General features: G+C 40.2%; 1 protein-coding gene across 7 annotated transcripts in view; it reads right to left on the bottom strand.

The window, feature by feature from the left end:
• Positions 1-22091, bottom strand: part of KALRN (kalirin RhoGEF kinase) — a 515104-nt gene that overhangs the window by 234118 nt on the left and 258895 nt on the right. For all 7 annotated transcript variants that reach the window (XM_075757089.1, XM_075757095.1, XM_075757087.1 and 4 more), the window contains exon 10: positions 3066-3188. In XM_075757089.1, the coding sequence (XP_075613204.1) occupies positions 3066-3188 (123 nt within the window). The remainder of the gene's footprint in view (positions 1-3065; positions 3189-22091) is intronic.

The raw sequence follows: 22091 nt of genomic DNA, 5'->3' as shown, positions 1-22091 counted from the left end.
AAGAGTTAAGCATCAAGGAAGGAATTAGGAAGAATAAAAACTGATCATAATCAGAGTGGGGAGGAGATTTATTCCCCAACCACAAAATCGACCTCACTAGAAGCTTCTGCAGGAGAACTCCAGGTGTGATAAATTTATAGCCTTCCCTCTTACCCTCACTATTACTCTTTCCAAAGCAGAGTGTATTATATTCTTAAGTCCTTGACCTCGGATAAAGCCTGAGATTCCTTTCACTTCCCCTCAGCGCATGTCCCCATGTCCATTTGCCAACACCACATTCCAGTGTCACACTGCAGACAGGCCTCATAAATTAGCAATGGTATTCTGGTGTGAATGCACCAGAGGGAACTATTCCTGTCAAAGCCAAAGGGGAAGTAACCAGGTTTGACTTGTGTCAGTTATTTCTAATTAGGAGGCACCATAAACTTCATACTCGGAGTGCAGAACCAATCATGACTGTTCACAATTGTCGAGGTAGAGCAATGAGATGCTTATTGATGATATCACGTAAGATGTAAAAGAATCAGATTCAGAGGAACCCAAGAGATTCTATACCCATGCAAACTATACTTTTCTCTTCCTCCATCCTCCTCCCACACACTCACCTTCATTTGAACACATATGGTCACCCAGTGAACTAGATTCATACACCCTTTGCTCTGAATTCAGCTTCGTGAAATGAATGGAAATGTGTCTAAAGTTATCCACAAACAGACATGCTGATATAGTAGAGAATAAGGACTACAACAGGGTTAGAAAAGTCTTAAGTGAAATAATTCTATTCTGACTGACCCTAGCACCTACACAGGCAAGCTGTACACCTGCAAGGTTCCTAAACCCTGATGAGGGAATGTATCTCTAAATTGCATCATCCAGTGGAGCAAGCTGTTCTTTCCATGTGCAGTCAGTTACACAGCTTGCTCTCATCTCTGTTGTCAAGACCATGTTATTTTTCTGTCTTTCCTTACCTGTTCTTCGTTTGTTTCCTACATCTCTAGTGAGGTACTACTCAGAGGAGGTAAAAAAAGAAAAAAGCTAACTGTGATCCAGAAATTATGAAGCTAACATGACATAGAGAATGGAGATTCAGAAAATATTAATGCCAAAAAGGACATTAAATCTAGTTTCAGCTCCTTTATGTTACATGATCTTCATTTTCATTCGTTACATCCAACAACAGCTGACCCAAGCACATCTTCTGGAAAGGCGCCTAATGTTGATTTCAGGATGAAACCTCTCACTAACTTCTGCTTTTGGATGAAGCTCTGTGCAACTGTGGTTTGCAACCTCCAGCCTAAGGTCCATTTTAATAAATTTGCAAAAGGTAACTCTAGAAATTTAAGCCTATTGCCAGAAGACTCAAATCCACAGGAGGTCCTATGAAATTTTAGGGACCCACCAATCTAGAACTGCTGCTTTCAGGCTGTGTGATTCTTCAATGGTATGCAGAGACATCCCATCACAGCTGAAAGGTAACACTGAAGTTCACTAGTGAACCAAGCAAGAGAGTATTTCACCAGGGCTGAACATCTAATTAAAAGAAGGATGTTGGCAAAGTGAATGGGTCCAAAGAAATAGGTAACAAAAGAGATTTAAGGCATTGGTCGATAAGAACATGCTAGGAGAATTAAATATGTTTAACATGGTTAAGAAGCATAGGAGAAGACATGCTAACATTCTACAGATATTTCAGGGTTGTTAATTCATCTCCTTCCTTGGTATTTATCTCCTTAAGGGAGATAAATAAGACTAAAAGGATATAAACAAGGTGGGGGGAGGGAGATTCAGAGAAATATAAATTGAATACAAGAGAGAGTAAAAAAAAAAAAAAAAAAAAAAAGAGAGTATCAAGACAGTAGCTGCCATCAGGCAGTGAAATAGTTTCCCTGCAGGCAAAGTGAAAGAGATAGGTGTCTGTTGCAGGAAACATTTTAAACTAAACTGGGCCAACACATGGAAAGGGTACTACAGAAAAAGCAAAAATAAAATCTCATACATTTCTGTCTTATGCCATAGTGAAATATTTGAGCAATAACCTGCCTTGCGTGCATCAGGAAGACAAAGCGTTTAATCTATGTAAAGCAGAATGTATCAATCAGGATTTTATCTGAAATACCCAAAGCAGAAGTACCTTTACAGAAGATCAATTTCTGATAGAGGATGCTTCAAATCTAAAACAAAAAGGTGTAATATGATCTGACAGCCAGAGCTGAGACTGGATAATTTCTGGCCATAAGAGTCTTTTTTTTTTTTGGGGGGGGGGGGGGGGGGCAGGAAAGAGGGGGAAGGAAAGAGGGGGAAGGAAAGAGGGGGAAGGAAAGAGGGAAGCTGTTCAGTCCCTTGAAGAAATTAACAAAGGTCCTCTTTCTTTTAAAGTTTATAATTGAAGGCAAGATGTATGTTTAAACATCTACTATGACTATGCTTTGAGGAAAAGTTATAAGCTTTTATGTGGAAGCTTTTGGCTTCATACCAAAATTCCAAGACAAGCCTTGCTTATGCTGTGTTATGAGGAAAAAAATATAAATGTAAAAAATTATGTCTACCTGTAATGATTGCCTCTCATTCCCAAACAAACAAAAAACCCTTCCACGTAATACCCTGCACTCTCGGACACAGCGGAAGTGTAGTTGCTCTTACTGCAAACACACTCTCGTGTTTTCCCTGCTTCTTTACTAACTGCTGCTTTTCACCTTATTCTCAAGGTCCTCAGTTTCCACTGCAGCAGTTACTACTGATTTTTCTATTGCTGTCATTCATAACCATCCTTTTCTATGTCCCAACACTTTGCATTACTGTCCTGTAAACTGCCAGTAATTTCTCATAGACCTCCCTCTGACTCAACGCAGTGATTTTCTGATTAGAAGTCCTGCTGCTACCATGCTCTTGCAGTACGCATGCAAACTTTCAACCCTGCGAGACAGCATCCCAGTCAGCTCCAAATGTTTGAAGAGAGTGATGTGAATATACAGGCCCCCAAAACAACAACAGTTTTTTCTCAGTATAGAAGGGGAGTAACAAAAAAATCAAGCCAGGAAGTAGAAGTCTCTGATTCAGACTCTTACCTGTGCTACCTCTTCAAAATCATCATGTCTTTTCTGCAGCGCACGTGCTCTGTGTAGCGACTTTCCCACTCCTGTATGTTTACTCAGAAAGGCTTCTCCGTGATTTTCAATCCAGTCCAGTACCTGACAGAAAAGAAGAACATCCAATTACCTCTCTTGTCTCAGCAGCACCGAGAAATTCTCAGGGTGAGGATAAAACAGCTGAGGAAGTATTGCTCTGTGCCTCCTATGGCTAAACACATGCAGATCTGTCAACGTCCATTCCAACTGGATAGAAGATAAATGTTTATAGATGTTAGTGGCAAATTAGGACTATTGGATATTTACTATTCAATTTATTTTGAAGTGTAGCTTAGTTATTTGAGCCTGGCAGATATTAAATATTTACTTTCACATAAATGAATTTTGGGGAACCGGAATCAGAAATTGAGAATCTTTTACAACAAGAGCCCTCCTCTTAATTGCTCCTGAAAAACTGTGATAGCTGATTTCACACAAACAGCACATTTCAATGTGAAGCATCTTAAATGAGTCCAAAAGCATGGCGGAGGAATCAATTAAAATTTATTTTGATATGGGGAAAAAGCATTATCAGGGTAACTAGAATGAAAAGGTTAAGAATCCTTCACTGCAGGCCATAAAACATTGACAGCATGCACCTTCCATGTCTTTCAGGTTTTCAAATATAACCTTATGCAAAAGTGGCAAATCTGATATTCTGAGAGCTAAAGAGGATTTTCTTTTAGAAATAGATCAATTGTATGAGCACCATCCATTTGGAGCTCCTTCTCACAGTAACACTAGCACTAAAATTTAGATAATTGTTTCAAGGTCTACTACAAGCTGGAAAAAAAAAATACTCACTGCTACTGATGCTAATGGACTAGCAAACAGTAGCTGGTATTTCTGTCATGCTGAAGGGAGAAGACACCACAGGCGTCCCCCAGGACAGCTATACTACCACAGAGTTCCGCACCTGCAAACGGCCTCAGAGCCGCATCCTTGCTTTGCGCGGCGCTGGGGCACGAGCAGTAAGCATGGGCCCCGGTGCTGCTGGGCAGGGGCTGCAGGACGCCCTGCAACTCGTAGCAGCTCGGCCTGAGAAGGGCTCTGGCACCAGGGCACAGAACTGGGGCAGGAGAGAGCTGTTGTGCAAGAAGCCGCTTGTCTTGTGTGGGGCTGATAAATAAGCAGGTATTACTGACTAAGCCTAGAAACCTGAGACTGGAAAAATGGAAGATGTGATTATTTTTTTTATTTCAGGCAAGTGAAGTTAATTCATGGCTTGATTGTACAGAATCTAAACCACCTGGGCTTTGAGTCTTTTCTGTACTGTAGATCCCAAGCATATTTTTATAAGAAGTTCCAAGTACAAACAAAGCCTTAAACACATATACTTACTACCCGACCCTATTTCTTTGCTGGAAAAAGCTTTTTTTTTTAATTAATATGTTGTGCTTAAAAGGTATTTTTCATCCACAGAGTACAAATCATTTCGCAAAACGGGGTATCAAAGCACTTTACGTCCTGCAGGGACAACACATATTTGGTGTAAGTATCACCATGGGAAGGAGGAAGCAGGACCAGGTGCTGGCAGTTCAGTCATCGATTCCTGCTTCCCTTTCTCCGATCAGTTTGTCTCCCATTTGCTCTGGGCAGAGAATCCCAAATCATAGAACCATTGAATAGTTTGGGTTGGAAGAGACCTCAAAGATCATCTAGTTCCAACCTGCTGCCACAGACAGGGACACCCTCCACTAGACCAGGTTGCCCAAAGCCCCATCCAACCTGGCCCTGAACACTTCCAGGGATGGGGCATCCACAGCTTCTCTGGGTAAGCTGTTCCAGTGCCTCACCAACCCTACAGGGAAGAAGTTCTTCCTAATATCTCACATAAATCTCCCCTCCTTCAGCTTAAAGCCACTACCCCTTGTCCTATCACTACATGCCTTTGCAAACAGTCCCTCTCCAGCTTTCTCATAGGCTCCCTACATTCCTTCAAACTGTTTGACAGCCACGTACAGCTTGTCTGCTAAGAGCTTTTCTGCAATATATTCTTGACAAAGGAATCTGTATATAACTTGTAATAACATTAAGTATTGGAGGGTAGCATTTGTGTCATTAACAGTCTGTAAATAATTCCATTAACGTCCTCTTGTCAGGAGTTTTCAATTTATCTCTTAAAAATGGAACCAGATCAAAACTCAATTTTTAAAAAAAATCTCATCTAATGAGGCCTCATTTTTAAAATATTATTTTTTAAATGGCAAATGGCTTTAATTCAAAGAATGTTTCATATGACGTTAGTATGCAGTATATGCTTTCTATTTATTAATATTTAATAGCCACTCAGTGTAATTCTACAGGAAATTATTCTAATAACTTTTTCATGCTTATAGCATTCAAGTAGTAATCACATAATAATAAAATTTTTATCCCAAACAATATTATATTGGGCTGCTTTAGTCACTGTTAGATGACTTGAGAGAGATTGCAACTTTTATTTTATAAACGAATTTTTTTGTTACATGCTTCAATTCAAAACAAGCAATACAACATGCGATGCCCACTTTAAACACCGATGAAAACAAAGGCAATGAATCCAGGCCAGAGTACTGGTCAACACATGGATGCTTCACTCTCAACAAAAAAATCCAAACAAACAAATTGCTAGAACATTAATCCACAGGCAATAAACCTTTGTTCCAGGACTCATCCAAGAGTTGGCAAGTCCTGCACAAAGTCTCATGTTGCATTTGGGTAGTTCTTCCATACTGCCTGCGCAGAAGGGCACCACTTGGTGATTCACCAAACTCTTCCTCTAACAGGAAAGCTTCCCTCTGAAGTCATCTCTGCAGGTATTGATTAGGTTTCCAAATCCTTTAGTTTATAAAATTAGATATAAAATACACCTTGAGGTGACCAAATTGTATATCCACTTAATAAATCAACACTACGTGAGCAGACAAGATAAAAAAATAAAAATCTATAAACCATCCACTAATGACACTGGCTGTAACACCCTATTTGACTACTTCTTTCCTATGCCCTTTCCCTGCTTAGAGTTTCATGTCTCAGATTTCATAGACCCTATCTGCTCTCAAAAAAGTTCTAGTTCAAATCGTTCCATAAACTCTACTTCTGCCATGATTCCCACAAGAAACAAATCTCTACTTTTTAAATAACAACTTAACAGCATTTTCTGTGGCTGTGAAGCCCATGTTAACATATTTGATCACTTGAGTCTTCAATGCATTTTTTTCCCCACTACCATTCAGTGAAATACATAAATGCTATAATTTCATTTTGCATAGAAGGGGGGGAGGAAGTAATACATCTATTAGGAGACCAAGTGAATTGCTGAGGTGTCTCAGGAAGTTGGCAGAAGCCAGGATGTTAGCATGAGGCTCTGATAATCTGATAGCCCTAACGATCAGAAGAATCCTCTGCATTTATACAAGCAGCTAATAAGTTTTCCTTATATAAACCATTTGCCACCTAATAAGCTCACAATAATTTGCAAACATGGAGAAATATCGCATCTTTGTTTCCATCATACAAGGCACAGAAAGTTTGCACTAAATGAGGAGCTGAGGCACGGAATAACTGAGTAAGCCAAGCAACAGCAAGAACATAAATCTGGATGGATACAAAGCACTTACTCCCCAGTGAAAACACTGAGAAATGTTAAGCAATGAGTGTGTGGAAAATGCAGGAACAACTCTGAAAGGTCACAATTAAACCTGAAATCACCAGCAGCTGTAAACATCTACCTGTCAGCGTGCTTGGAGACATTTTCCCTTACCCTGAAGAAATGTCTTTAGAAGTAGCATAACTGGGTAATAATTCAAGATAAACAACATTTGAATTGAGAGCATGGACTGTGTAACTTAACTGCTGAAAATCAACATCCTGAGATAGTCAGCCATTGAAGTTACAGTGACTTAGTTCAAATAATTTAATTACTCCTTAAAAACATAAACAGCTTGAAGATGCTGTTAAAAATGCAGTGAAGAGTGTTTTCCAAATTACATCTTCAAATTGTCTAATTGTCCTTTCTTGCCAAGCTATTTTTTTTTCTTAAAACAGCTAGAGAAATACTAGTCATGAATTCTTTGGAATGTAAATACTGTGCTACAGATAGATCCATCATCTGAGGTGTTTCATGAAACATAGAAAATATATTTTCTAACTCCAGGATATGGCAACTCACTTTCTAGTATGCATTTACTATTGCACTTCCAGTAGTTTGAAAGCTGCTTGGGACAGGGGCCAGGACCTCCCTCCTGCTTTGCAGCTCCTAGCACAGTAAACCCTGATCCTGCCTGACTGCAATTTACATCCAGGCTAACCGCTGTGTGGACACACTCCCCACGTAGAACAGCATTTTCCAGTTCAGGCTGCTGCCCAGTAAATAATAGTACATTAATAAAAACACAGCTGAGTTCAAACTTCAAGGCACATCTCCAAGCATGGGTGAAGCTGCCCCTGGAATTACCTATGAAACTTGATAACTCACAGACATCTTCTGAAAGGACTGGAGGATGATAGGCTTGGTGTTTTACCTTCACCTGTGGGAAATTCCCATCCCACACCTTACTGACCCAATTGCTATTGGTGAGTTGACTGGGGTAGCTGTTTCTGCTGTTTCGCTGCCCAGTCCCATGAGATGTCCATGGGAGGAAATAAATGAGCTCCTCCGTTTACTCTGACGGTAGCTTGCATGGGACCCCAGAAAGTGTACATGTGAGGCTAGGAGGCAAATTATGAATCTCCATCCAGAAGATGGAGATTCATAATTGTGTATTTAACTCCCAGACAGTAAAAGTTCATACAGCATCAAGCTCAAAAGCATAAAACGTTTGCTAGGAGCCTGTTAACAGAAGGAGAACATAAACCAAATGCTCAAGAAGCACTTCTGATGTCAACAGCGTTTACTGGCAGGAATGCTGCAGGATACACACATGTGTTAAAAAGATGTTAATATCTCTTTTTTCATTTCACCTAATTTAAGATCAAAAGTGGTAGGAGCATTATTTTCTTTCTATCATGATGTGCATGTCCTGTCTTCTTATCTCCTCAGGGGCACAATTACCCACACAACAAAATAAGCAGCAAACCCAGGTCACCAAGAAAATTAAATAAAATTCCAGTACAATTACAGCAGGCTGACTGCGCTAGCTATTACAGTCATTATATGGCTGGATAACCACAAGATTCAAAATGCTACCTGGAGGAAGAATAGCCATAACTGTCCCTTTTGAACGATCTGTGTAACTGCAAAAATAATAATAGTGGCAATTCAGACACATTTCATCTGAGCGCAGCATCAGGAAGAAGATTCTTAGAAGAGAAACACTTCCAGAAGCCTCTCCACACTCCTTTTTGCTGATGATCAAATCTTGCCTATGAGAAGTCTAAAACCTATGGCACACCTAAACCAGCAAAATAAATACTGCCCAGGTGAGGTCAGGGGAAAATGTACTTGAGAGTCCATTTGCAGAGAATAGTGATAGTTTGTATGGGACAAGGCAGGAAAATGTGGGAAGAAAGCAATGGAAGAATAGTTTTAAAGGAAAAAGGTTGAAGCAGCAATCAGGCAATAATTAAGCAATGTTCTGGGATGATAATTGCTCTTCCTCTAGGCTAATTTATATGATGGGAATATGGCAAGATGATTGCATTAGTGCAGTTAAGGTCAATTCTTTTAATAGCTTAAAAAGTTAATTTCATTTTTAAATATAAAAAAAGCGGTGGGCACCATCTTTGAAGAACAGACTTTTAAATGTAGATCTTTGAAAATGAAGCCTCTTTCTGTTGTTATCTTTCCTAATCAGTAAATGTGAAAACTAAGCACCACCTCATAACTTTAACTTTAATTTAAAATCTCCTTGGGAACCAACTCTTTCCTAGCAAGTCCCCATGCTCTGCTCCAATTTTATATGAATGCAAAATGTGAAAGGAGTAGTAAATCCATTACTTTAAGGAACTATATCTGTTGTTGAAGTTAGTTGAAAAACTTCTGCATTTTCACATCTTTTAAACTGTATTTCTTTTATCAGCAATGAATGAAGATGAAATGAGAATGACTTGGAGAAGAACCCAGAGGTTTGCTCAAATATACTAGTCACTGAACCCCACCCTCAACCCATAGGAAGGAGACAAGAAGTGTAAGCTGGTGATTAAACCAGCATTAATAAGATGCAGTGTGTTATGCAAGCTGTGATGAGGCACCTCAGCCTCTGCATTTGACCCAGGCCAGTGTTGAAGAGTTTGATTGCTCCTGAGCAAGATGATCCACTGAAGAAGCGCCTTGGCCAAGGGAATCATTAATCTTTGTTACTCCAAGACCCACTGTTGTTGCCATAGTGACTCTTAAAACTATGTTACTCTGAAAACTGAAAATAAATTACACCATTTATACTTTACGCAGTTAAGAGTCAGATCTTGATCTCAAAACAGTACAAACCTGGCATAACTCAAAGGAGATAGATTAACTCTTTGGTAACTCTAGCAGAGTTGTAATAAATTCCAGAGCAATTCCAGTGAAGTACACCCAATTTATTCAGCTTTAAATGAGGCCCCATTTCAAATAGGTGCCTAAGCATTGCCTAACTTCAAACACATGGATAGAGCCTCAAAAATCTGCTAGGCTTATGCCAGTGAAAGGAAGCCAAACAGTATCAAGTTGCCACTATGTGCACTTCATTGCTTGCTCTTGAGATACTATGGGCTAACTGGAGTTCTGGTGTGATACCAGGAATTCATATGGCACTTCAAAACTTGTGTGTTTATAGTCTCATCACCATTTCCACTCACAGGAATGAAACCTTATCTTTACCTTTTCTGTAGCTGCTATTATGAATGCTCAGTAACTCCAAGGCCTTGCACGTCTGAAATCCCTATTCCAGGAACTCTGCCTTTCCCAACCATGCTTTTTTGTAACCAGGAAGTGTAGTTACAAGGTTCATGTTTCAGATCATGCTTTCATAGATACTTTACATCCAAAGTTTATTGTAAATGTTTTGTTATACACAGCAACAAAATCCGGTCTTTTCTGTCAAAGCCCTTCAAACTTGTGCAAGCCTAGTTTGTAACACCAGCTGAATTAGAATTTGCAAATACAAGACAGAGAATCTCTTGGTGGAAGATTTTCTTACGATAGAAGAACTAGAAGCTCCACATCATATATGTATTTATGAGCAATACAATCCAAAGTAGGCATGCTCTCAGGATACCCACAAATCACTCCCTTCTTGGGAGGTAAAAGGAAAGGGCCACTGAGCAATAAAGAGTGCACATTTGCCAGGGAGACCACTGAATCTCTGGGTGGAGGCAGTAGCTAGTGTCTATCCATTACAATTACATCTGTTCCTGGAATCGTCGTTCTGTGCGGGCTGGTGTAGGCAGCCCAACCCCTGGCCTGCTACCAGGCCCTGCAGGAGAATTTGGTGTCAGCAACAGCACCAGGGAAGACAGAACAAACACTGACAATCAGAAGAAAAACAAAACAAAAAATCTGCCCCAAACCCACAACAACTCAAAGAGACTTAATAAATCCTAATCCTCTTTAATGAATAAAATGCACACCAAGTCTGACTTAAATTAAAATATAGTTTCTTTGTTGTATTCCAAATCATTGCTTAAAATAGATTTCTTTTCCCTCCTATCCCTGGCCCTGTCACAGCAGGGTAATGTCAAGTAAAGGTCTAGCTGAGAAAATACACCAAAATACAAAGGAACTTATCCTCTGGCTTTTCCTGCTATTATTAATGGTTTATAATAGAACCCAAAACAAAACTCAGCCATTCTCATTTGTGGTTTTTACCTCCTAATAAAAACTGAGCTGCCTTTTTCACTTCTTTCTTCATTATAATTTTAAGATGGTCGCATAGTAAAATATTTTTAAAAACTTTTTTTTTTTGAAGACGGGAATCACATCTCATGTTTAAACCAGAAACATCATCTTTGACACTAAAAATAACGTCATGGGAGCCAGAGACATCTATATCGGACTCTAAAACTTTGTGTACCCACCAAAATCCACCGCAAAGCTTCAACTGACTTGAGTAAACATGGATCAAAGGCCCCATGTTTGTCAAGTTAATAGGCAGGGGCTAGTTAAGCATCCAGAAGAATCTGAGCCTCTGGACACATCCTTGAACACAACATTCTATTTCCCATTACACAACTTCTGATCAAATGTGGTTCATAGGACAGCATGTTACAAGCTGCATAGGTTAATACAGATCAGTGCACTCAGATACAGATACAGCTCTGCTAATGCAGTTCAGTAGCAGTGGAAGGGAACAGTGCCTTACTCTGTTCACTCTCTTTGGTTAAGCATATCAAATTATGAAAGACTTTTAAGAAATAAGCAAATAAGCAACAAGGACTTCATATCAAAAGTAGACTGGAATTTGAGTGATTTGGTTCCATGCCCAGCACTGCAGTTCAGCAAATGACTCAACTTCGCATTTCTAAAATGACATTAACCACACTTACAGTCAAAACAAACAAGACCGACAAAGAAAGTATTTGGAGTAAAAGCTGCCTTTAAGTTTTTACAGCCTCTAGCAATATGTGGCTCCAAATTTGGTTGGGGATTCTAGGAACCTTTTTCAATATGTGAAGATACTGAAATATCATAAATACTAATCAACTGTACAAAAGTGAGCAGGCAATCCATTGTAAGGCAGGGCTTTAAAATAAGGTGTAAGCTGCTCCAAATTCACTGTGGCATAAATGCCTAATTGCTGAGCATATAGCTATAAATCCTGAAATACCACAGCTTATCCTGTCCGTGTGGCAATGACTAATTCATCTTCAGAAAATAATATAGCCAGCCAAACAAGTTCTTCTATATGTCATTCAACTCAGATGGTCAGACATAATTGTCACTTCTTTCAAATTGGCTTGAGACCTAATCAGTGTATCCCACTATCACCAAGCAAGCAATCTGAGGTTACAGGGTTGTTTGGGGTTTTTGTTTGTTTGTTTTTTCTTTTAAAGAAGAGGTAGAATTGAATGAACAGAGCTACACTCATTAACACAGCCTGAGGACTGGACAAGATGAATTTTGATACTACTTCAATCCTTTTTCAAGGAAGATCTCTTAAAATGCCACAATGGACAACGTCCCCTGAAGTCAGTCAAAAGTCTGTCACAAGTCTGTCACCTCCATTTTGCCTCTCCTTTTCACCACAACCCCTCCGTGTGGTATGTATGCACTCTGCTATGCCTAGGTCTCTTTCAAAAGCCAGAGAACTAATTCAGCTGCTATTAAGTATGATTTTTTAATCACTCCCTGCTTTTCCCCTCTAATTGTAGTTATTCCAAATACTACCACATAATTAAAGAGGTCTTTTCAAAAAGAAAAAGCATGCAGTCTCTTTTACCCTTAGAGGGAAAAGCAGCCTTACAGACCTATCAGTATTTTGCTGCACAGTGCAACTAAATTAACAAGGAGAATTAAATGCAGAGCCAATTATAACATTTAAAAAACTTCCTTTATTCCCTTGTCTACATTCAACCAAAAAAAAAGAAAAAAGAAGTGCCCGTGAAATCAGATTGTAGGTGGTTTTATGAGCTTCCTGGACATTATGTGAAAGTTTCACCTCTGCACCATTTCTCATTTTAACAACAAAAATCTAACCTCGGTAGTTAAAAACCCCACTAGTTTGCCAAAAGCAGAACATTCATTTTCTTGCAGTGGGGACAGCCTTGCAAAACAAAGCTGGTATTAGTGAATGCATCTGAGTAAATTACACATCTACTGAGACTTGTGGGTCCACCAATTTAGAAGAGCGTCAGAAGAGTCCTCAATACACAAAAATACATGCATATAGTCTTCTTCAGACTTCTCGCTGCTTCTAGCACCCACAGATATCCTACAAGCCCATCTGGAAACAGGACTGTAGGAGTTTGTCCAGACAAGACAGTCCCTGCAGCAGGATCCTTATTCATCAACAGCTTCTGCAGTGGAAATCACTACAGAAAAACAACTCCCCCTGGCTAACTCCTTCTTAGCAGCTTCTGTTGCAAAAGTATTCAAAAGCAGTTAGTTATGAAAGGGCTCTGAAGTTAACAGTACAACTAAGTGAAGACATCCTAAATATCTCCCATGGCAATGGCCTGAGCACCGACAAGACTGTTCTCAACTTTTCTAGCAGAGTCTCAGAGGTTCACAGTGACTTGTCGATTCAGGCCTTAGTTGCAGTAGCATTGCTCTTCCATTGCCCACCCCTCTCCAAGGGCTTCCACATTACTGTGGACCTGTACAATAGTCACAAATACTCTTGCCTGCTCCCAGATATTCCGCCCTCCCATGGGCAGCGTGGCTGCTCATTTCATGTGATGATGGGGTATGCACAGTCTCCCACACAGCTGCTCCAACTTAACTCCTTCCCTTTTCACAGGCTTATATGGCAAAAATAACCTCATGTCTGCTTTCTGCAGATGGCTGTTATGTACCTGTACAGTTCTTCACATCTACAAATATATTATGATGGCTTAAAACTGACATGCATTTGGAGTGAGAATATGTTGTGTTCTGGCCCCATCCACCTTCACGTAAAGAAAAGAACTGATCCCAGCCATAGTAATTAGGGAGATGCAGAGTTTAGTCATGCCTCTTCCCTTGGGAACAGCACGTTCAATTCAGGGCTGTGGCAGAGCTGGCTGGGTGTAGGTTGGGCAATTTGAGAGCAGTACTTGCCCATTTCCTCTGGGCATTGGCTGACATTACACAGCCCCTACCTGCTCCTTCACTAAATGCTGTCATCTAGGATGCAAGCTCCCCAAAACGGAGTGGGAATACACATGTTTCTCTCACCCTGAGAAAGAACTTCTTTCAACTTAACATTGCTTTCTTTTGGTAAACTTCCCATTCATCAAATATATTCCACTTATCTTTCTTGATTAAATGTTTTACTTGATAAAATTTGGCAACTGCCTCTCTAAAAACATTCCAAGTAAGAGAACAATAGACAGACAAATGAAGAACTAATGTTTCTTCCTTAATGCTTGGATTGTTACTAATGTTCCCAGAATATTAAGGAAATTAAAAAAAAAAAAAAAGGAAAAAAATAATCTTCAGGTTAAAAAACCTGTTGTATTCTTTAAATGCTGAACTTTCAGAGCAAGTTTCCAAGCTGTGTGTGGGTAGAGAAGCTATAAATAACCATATTTGTGCATGTTCCTTCTGTACAAGACACAGAAAATGTGCTCAGCATCAGCATAGAAAGACGCTGCTGTGCTCTGCATGAGGCTTCTCAAGGCTGGCAGGTAGATTATTTCTTTTGCAGTTATGCTGCTGGTGTCGCTATTTGTGAGTCTTTTCTCCAAAACTCAGGAATAATACCTGACACTTAACTGTGGTGTGATGAATTAGCAATACAACTAATCAGATCTATCAGTCTCTTATCAATGGTAATATTCAGAAATACAGAAATATTTCCTTACCTAAGGCATATAGGAGATAATGGTTGTTGCTGTCCACAGCACTAGTTAGAACAGTGATTTTGCTTCTTCTGAGGCTAATACACTTTCCCCAGGCCTCCATTTCTTGTCCCATGTTTGTCATTTCAGATCAGTTTTACAAGGCACAACTGCCCATCAGTCACAGGCCCCAGGACTGGGGCCAGCTCTAGTTTTAGGTCTGGCTCCCCTCCATCTGGGCTGTTTGCTTGGACATAATCAGAGTTTTCTGAAGGAATATGCCAGGTGTCTCACAGCTCAAGTGGATAGGAAGAGCATTGTCCCAGGCAGAGTAGGCACTGAAGCAAAGGCAACCTAAAAAGCTCTGGATTTTTTGCTCGAGCAAACCTCCCTTTCATTTTCCACTATGGTTGTCTCCACCACTGTAGCTTATGCTCTGGAGCTCCCAGGAAGAGAAGTATCTGAGCACGCTCAATGTCTGGCCTAGCTTCTTCCTCATGTGCACTGAAGTAGGGGATCTCTACAGCTCATAAGCACCAACAGATGAAACAATACCCTAATTATTAGAAAGCTCTTGTATGCTGAGTTAACAGTGCTCAGACTATGCTATGAACATGTGTACTAGCAGCTTTTTTTAATTCCTCAAATAATTATTTAGCATCTTGTGTTTCCTCCTACCTCTAGTAACTCTATTTTGCTTCTCTGGCATGAGACCAACAGAAAACCAGCATTTGTAGACCTGATAGTAAGTAAGGACACCTGCAGGACCCAGGTGATTTCTAACAGATAGATTTCTGAATGGAAGCTTTGATTTAGACTTTTGAGGTGTTGACCTCCAAGTTGTTGTTAGTAATGACAGCTATCATCACAGCTGATTTTCATGTTTGTGAACACAGCATCACAGTGATTTTTATGTTTGTGAGGAAAAACATTCTGATCCTGTAGAGAAATTTGTGCATTTGAAAGTGTGGCCCTTTGTGGCTTCTCAAGTATTTTCCTTCCATGTGTTTGCTTCATTTTTTTCTCAATGGGACTGTCTTTAAAATGTAAAAGGTCCTCAAGAAATACAGCAAGTAGACAGGAGAAAAAAAAGAAGCTACGCGAACTCTTTAGAAAAGTACATTATCCTCAAGTATGTAAATAGAGCAATTGGTTTTAACCTTGCCAGTGACAGATGTGCCTACAGGCTCTAAGACAGGAAACAAAACAAAAGGAATAGAGAGTGGATAAAGATCCAGTAAAAAAAAGTACTGTTCTTCTCAGTTCTAACCCTGATCTGCTTTATGGCCCCTCTCAGTGCCTCAGTTTCCCTGTCTGTAAAACGAAGAAAGAAATCCACTGATAGATAAATGTCAGACTAAGATAATGATCTCATTACTGCGACCATTAAACATTCAGTGGTAGCTGCTAAACACTCAGGAAAAAAAAAACCAAAACCCAACAAAATAAACCCTGAACACATTTACAATGCATTTTTCCAGCTCCAGCTGTAACCAGAGCATAACTGTGTTAGTGTAGGCAGAAATATAATAGTATAATGGTAACTTGGGTGGGCACCTACCTTGGGAAATACACTCCTTGTCTACTCAGTAGGAAAAGAGCAACCTACATGGCTGGCTCCTAATTTCAGTGCTCTGGGTCACTGTCGGGAACTCCTACCACTGTGCTAACCTGAGATTGCTCTCCTAATTTAGATGTGAATTAAGACAGTACTGTCTACATTTTGATAGTATCAACGAACCTAAACTGTTACTAGTTTAAACAAGATGTTTAAAGGCAATTAACAATTAGAAATGACTGATAAAGCAAGGATGAGCTTTACAACAGAGTAGTCTTTAATGCAATCACTATGCTCCAGGCCCCATATAGGCACTCCCCACTGTGCTTGAGTTGTCTGCTTCACCACAGAGAAAACTGCTGATTGACCAGGATATTAAATAAAGCGCTGCTTTAGGTTACTGTTGGGAGCAGATGATTTAATCATCTTGGTTTAACAAGGCTTGTAATCACAGCACACAGCAAAGACAGGTTTAGTAAGAGAACAAATCCCAACTGGGACAAAAGGGTCTTGCTACATAGTCTCATCCCAGTAACAGGAAAAACTCACCAGGATGGTACAACGCTGCAGCAGCCTTAAATACCCCTGCCAGGGTCAGAGCCCCTTGGGGCTGAGTGTCATGCCAACCCCTAGGAAAACATAACCTTTCCCCATGGGGCTCTGAATTGATTGGAGACTAGAGGCAAAATATGGGAATGCAAACCATATGGGGAAAGAGAAGTAGGAGAACAAGGATGAAAGAAGTGCTTTGAATGCCAGGAGCGGCTATTCTCCATCAGGGACTTTTCTAGGATCTGTTCTTTGTCTGTTAAACAAATAGCCTGATATCTCAAACATTTTGTCTCCCAGTTTAAGATACTCTGTCAGGCTGTGTGCAGGGAGAAAGGAATGCAGCGCAAGGCTGTGTTTGACCTGCTGGCAGGGCTCCTCTGCCACTGGGTCCTGCCCAGGGATTCAAACCTGCACCACAGCATTTCTCCTGCTGTAGGGCCACTGCAGCATCTCTGCTGCTTGCACTGCCTGTCTGTCAGTCACTGCTCAGGCAAACCAGCTGCGCTTGACATGGTGTCCCAGGGCAGAGAAGTCACAGCTTAGTACTGCAAGTAAGTGGGGAAAGGGCTAAGTTGCTGTGGTGCGTGAGAAGCTTTGCGTGTAGCACACAGACCCCATGCTGAGCTAGGCACTCAGTATGCAAGATACAGCCGAGCTGAAATAAAAAGCCCAGGACGTTTGCATCACTGTGTAATCTACCCATAACTGTAAGGCCGATTTCTTCTACGTGTCCCCACAGAAATGGATCCTGTGGGGTTTTGAAGGGTGAAAGACCAATGACCTTTCAAATTCACCAAAAGAGGCCACGGATAATGGCAATGCGAAGCTGTTTGTGGGGAGGCAAACAAATGGATGCTGAGCCTTGAGTCCCTTGGCAGACTGGTAGAGACAATGTAATAATAAACTAGAATATATGTGCAAGCAGGACCAGACTTACAAAAATCTCCTTCAGTAAGGAACAACCCTGAGCAGCTCTAGAGAGAAGAGGAGCCACCTAAAAGACCCCATGAGTGACAGTGAGGGGCAGAAGTGGTTGGGGACTTCCCCTGAGAGCACTTTTTTAATGAAAAGTTCAGTTTCCCCAAAACTGAAATTTTCTGTGAAAAAATCTGCTTGCTTTCTTATGTTTTTCTCCTAGCTCCCAGAATATGGCATCCCCTCATCCTGAACTTCCTTCTCTTCTGTTTTCCTGACACCTCATGCACTTTGAAAACCCTAGGAGATAAGCAAGCAGAAACAATACCCCAAAATACATTTTGATTGTTTAAAGTTACTTTTTGCTGGAGGGAGAGATAAATTAAAAAAAAAAAGTTTAATTTTTTGGTTCCCTCCCCCCAACTTTTCCTCCTTATTTGGGAAGGGAAGTGTCTCAAGGTCAGAATGTTTTCTATGTTGCTGAAGCCAAAAAGAAAAGTAATTTTCTCCATCTCTCAACACACATTGCATCCAAAAAAATCCAAAAGGCAGGAAAGAAACAAGTGAAGAACTATCAAAACAAAGGGAGGAGAAAGGTAAAAGACCAACGCACAGGCCTGAAATATATTTGGTTTGCATATTTTTACATTTGAAGGACATTTTTGTTAAAAGGGAACCATAGCGTAACATAAAAGAAAGTTTATAGCTGTAATAGTATACAGGACTTGGAGCCAACCAGCTCTGTCTAAATATCCCTGAAGGGTCACCCCAGCCTAGGCAATAGCTTCCAGAACTACAATCCAAAGATTACAACTTCAAAAAACAAGCAAGAAGCTTTGTGTAAGAGTTCCCTATGAGGAATATGAAACAAAAGAAGTTGCTTAAAAGTCTCCTGTGAGCTAACTGTGTTTAGTCCTAAATAGTGCACAACCTCTCTTCCAAGGACAGAAATACCAGAACTCTTCAGTCAAGTTAGGTAGGGCAGCTACTGAAACAAGGCACAGCCAACAGGAGATGCTAACAGAGCAAAGATCTGCTGCAGAACACAGCCGTGTGGAGCAGAGCTAGTAAAAGTAGTTCGTGGCATGGAGTAAGGTAGAGCTGCTAGGAGGAGGAGGAGGAAGAGCTAGTGGGAATGACTAGCATGGAGAGGAGCAGCTAGCAGGAACAGGTCATCGTGCCGGATCAGCTCAACCTAAATTGGGCCTTGCTACCCACAAAGACATAATAATCTCAAATCATGAGCGCAATTCATCACCAGAGGGGGGAAGTAACCAGCTGGCTGAGCAGCTGCTCCAAGGAGGAAAACACTGTGAAATTGTTATAGTTTAGGAACTAGCTATCATTACCTTCTTTGTTGTCTGGCTAGGTTTTTTCTCACTTTAATGAAAATACCTTTTGTTGGCCATGAGTCAAAAGTAGTATGAAAGAGGATTGATCATAGAGAGTGACAGGCAGGATCATGAAAAAGCTGGGAGGCCATGTGAGGAGATAATTGGGAGGAAAGATCAAGGGAAACAAACGTAATAGAAAAAAGTGACCATTTTGGACTCCTAAACCAATGCCTAAAATAGCATATTTATTTCTTAGCAAAACAGACCCTTATTTCATTTTTAGATAGTCCCAATAAATCCTATAAGACCTTTTCATAAGAGGTAAAGCTGGAGTAGCAATGACTTTGAGGTTTTAAAGCAGGGATTTGTGAATCAGACATCCTGACATGAACAGTTCTAGTTGTGAAGCTTTCAGTGACCTTTGGCAAGTCACTCAACATCAACCTTTTAGAAAACCTATAATCCTGAGATGAAAGAAACTACAATACGCGAGAAGTACTACTGTTATTGTTACTTCTTAAAGTTACAGAGGAGAAAGACTTCTGGGATTCCAGCCTACTTTTGTTCAAAGACCGTATTTTTCTCCATGTCCTTGGTGACAATTACTCGTTCTAGCAACTGGTTTCAAAAATATACATATTTCTGGAGAAAACTCTACTTTATCTCTCTTCCTTCACCACTGCAGCCCTTCTATTTTTGTAGGCCTAATCAGTAACAGACAAGCCTGATTCTTTCTCCTTTGCCACAACAATGAGAGCCAACGATGCCTTTCAGAAACAATAAACTACACATCATATTTTCAGGGATGCTGACATGTAAACAATCCTGGGATAGAAATAGACAATGAGGATATGCTATATAAGGAGGATGATTCTGCTTAAGTGTAACAGCAAATTTCAGCAGTTTGCCTAGGACTGACTTCCTTGCAGTTTGCTGCAAAGCTCTTTCATCCTAATACATCTCACCCAACATTAGGTAATAAACTGAAGGTCTTGTCTGAAGAGCGACTTTATCATTATTTACCTGACAGTCAACAGTAAGAGAGGGAATATCCGGGGTATGATTCAGATCTTACACAGACTGAGTCATTCTCTGAAGATGCCAGTGTCTCTCCGTTGACTATAAGAGGAGACTATGCATTAGGCTCCTGACTTGGATGATTCAGTTACACTTCTAAAGACAGGCAGGATAAATCCAGACCATGCATCATTGCATCTACCTACGGAGTGCTAAGTGTATCTTTATATCACCCTCTCCATTTCTTCATTCTGTGAATTATGTCCTCTTCATCCACTGTGAGGTAGATCCCAAACCTCAAAGAGTCAGTAGGATTTCAGAGGGTTTTCAGAAGGCCTTCTTAGAAGTTCCTAAGCTCTCAGTAAGAATCCAAACATTTGCAGTTCAGGAAATAGCACAACAGACCATCTGAAAGGACTAGGTCTTGAAGGACAGACAGTTTTCTAAACAAGAAAAACACCTTTTGGGGCACAAAGGATTTTTTTTTCAGTTCCTTTTCTCACTTCAGTGGGTTCAGAAATCAAGCTGGCTGGTTCAGATTTCTTCAGATCCTATTTCCCAAGACAGCTGTGGAGCTCATCAAAGTGTTCTCGCACTGCTCGTACATCAATGCTAAGTAAACTTCAGTTGGTAACTGAAGCTGGCCCCTGAAGTTTGATATCCCTAGCACTGCTCTGTGTGTAAATTAAAAAGCAATCATTATTATTTTTTAATCAGTGACTCTTTAAAAGCACAAAGAACAATTGTCTGCTTGGCTTAATAACTATACAGAAAAAGAAAGATACAAAGGTTATTTCCAGATAATTTCAAGTTATACTTTAAATCAAATTATGAAGAGGATAGAGTATTGTTCATCAGCAACCCTTAAGGAATTTCCAGAATAAATATCATTCTATGTAATGATATATATCTATCTATAGTTCTTTGTGAAGAGTTTTGGCCCAAAAATACAGGATAATACTTATCTATATTTAAAGAGCATTGTCAGAAGTTTAGAACAGAGCTCCCTCTCTCTCACGTGAGTTTGAAGTATTTAAAGCCATTAACTTCTTTGGCTGATTGCCTGAGACATCTCTGAGCTGTTCTTATACCATACGCTGATCACTGGTTACAGGGTGCAAATGTGACTGCCTGGACAGAAACACAGCCTAGCTCTACAGCAACAGCTATTGTGTGAACATGCTCAAATATCGAAGTGCCACATATTTGCACTCCTCACTTGGAAAGCTATGCTATGGCTCTTCAAAGGGCAGATTTCTATGCCAGAGTTACTGGTAAAGAGGAAAAATGCATGTTGTTTCTTTCAGCTGTGTTCTTTTTCCAAGAACCCTGTCCTGTTTGGTTTGGACAACCCTAAGCACACTCTCCATAAATGCTCCATGTCTTTGCAAGCTAAAGGAACTAGAGAAACATGTGTGTGAAATCACCAGATACTGAAGAAATATGCGGGCAATATTCTCCTTCCTAGCACGGCTGCCTTGTGCAGCAAATCCAACACAATCTGGTTGTTGAGTAATTGGGATTGTACAGCTGTGCAGGGTGCTCTTATTCTACTACTCTCTCTGCTGCCACCAGAGCTTAGAGATACATATATAGCCAGCAGAAATCATCTGAAACTCCTGCATAACCCCATGCCACGGGGTGGCGTTAAGGAACGGCAGTCCTTTTTTAAGAGTTCAGAATAAGCAACTAAGTCACTCAGCAACATTTGTGTTATTTAAACATCCATGTCATTATTGATTCATTTTATAGTATCTGCAGGATGCTAATCAGCACAAATATACTATCACTTTACTTTCAAATCAGTGTCAGTGTTGGTTACTTGTTAGTCCTCTTCAGGAGATGAGTGGGGCCACAAATCTCTTTATTGCCTGGACTTGCACTCACATCGCCTGAAAATGCGCCAGTTCCTTTGGCAGGAACAAAAGGAATGGAATGAAAATTGCTCTAAAGAAGCAGTTGCCAAGATGTTTTATTGCATGGTCTGTGATGAAGAGTGGATGGAAACAAACAAACAAAAAATCCTTTTATGACAAATGTACCACCCTTTACTGCATAAATAATAAAGCAGACAAGTACTAAATATGAAGCTGTTAGGGACATAACACTGGTTTGGAAATGCATGCATATCTTATTAAGTTAGTCCATTAGAGCTATGTAAGTAAAAGTTGTATGGTCAATAAGAAAAAAGTGATGTGGTCAATCAGAATT

Source organism: Balearica regulorum, chromosome 6 (genome assembly GCF_011004875.1).
Source record: "Balearica regulorum gibbericeps isolate bBalReg1 chromosome 6, bBalReg1.pri, whole genome shotgun sequence".
NCBI classification, from domain to species: domain Eukaryota; kingdom Metazoa; phylum Chordata; class Aves; order Gruiformes; family Gruidae; genus Balearica; species Balearica regulorum.
The sequence above is the reverse complement of the archived record's forward strand: the minus strand, read 5'-3'. Positions and strand labels throughout refer to the sequence as shown.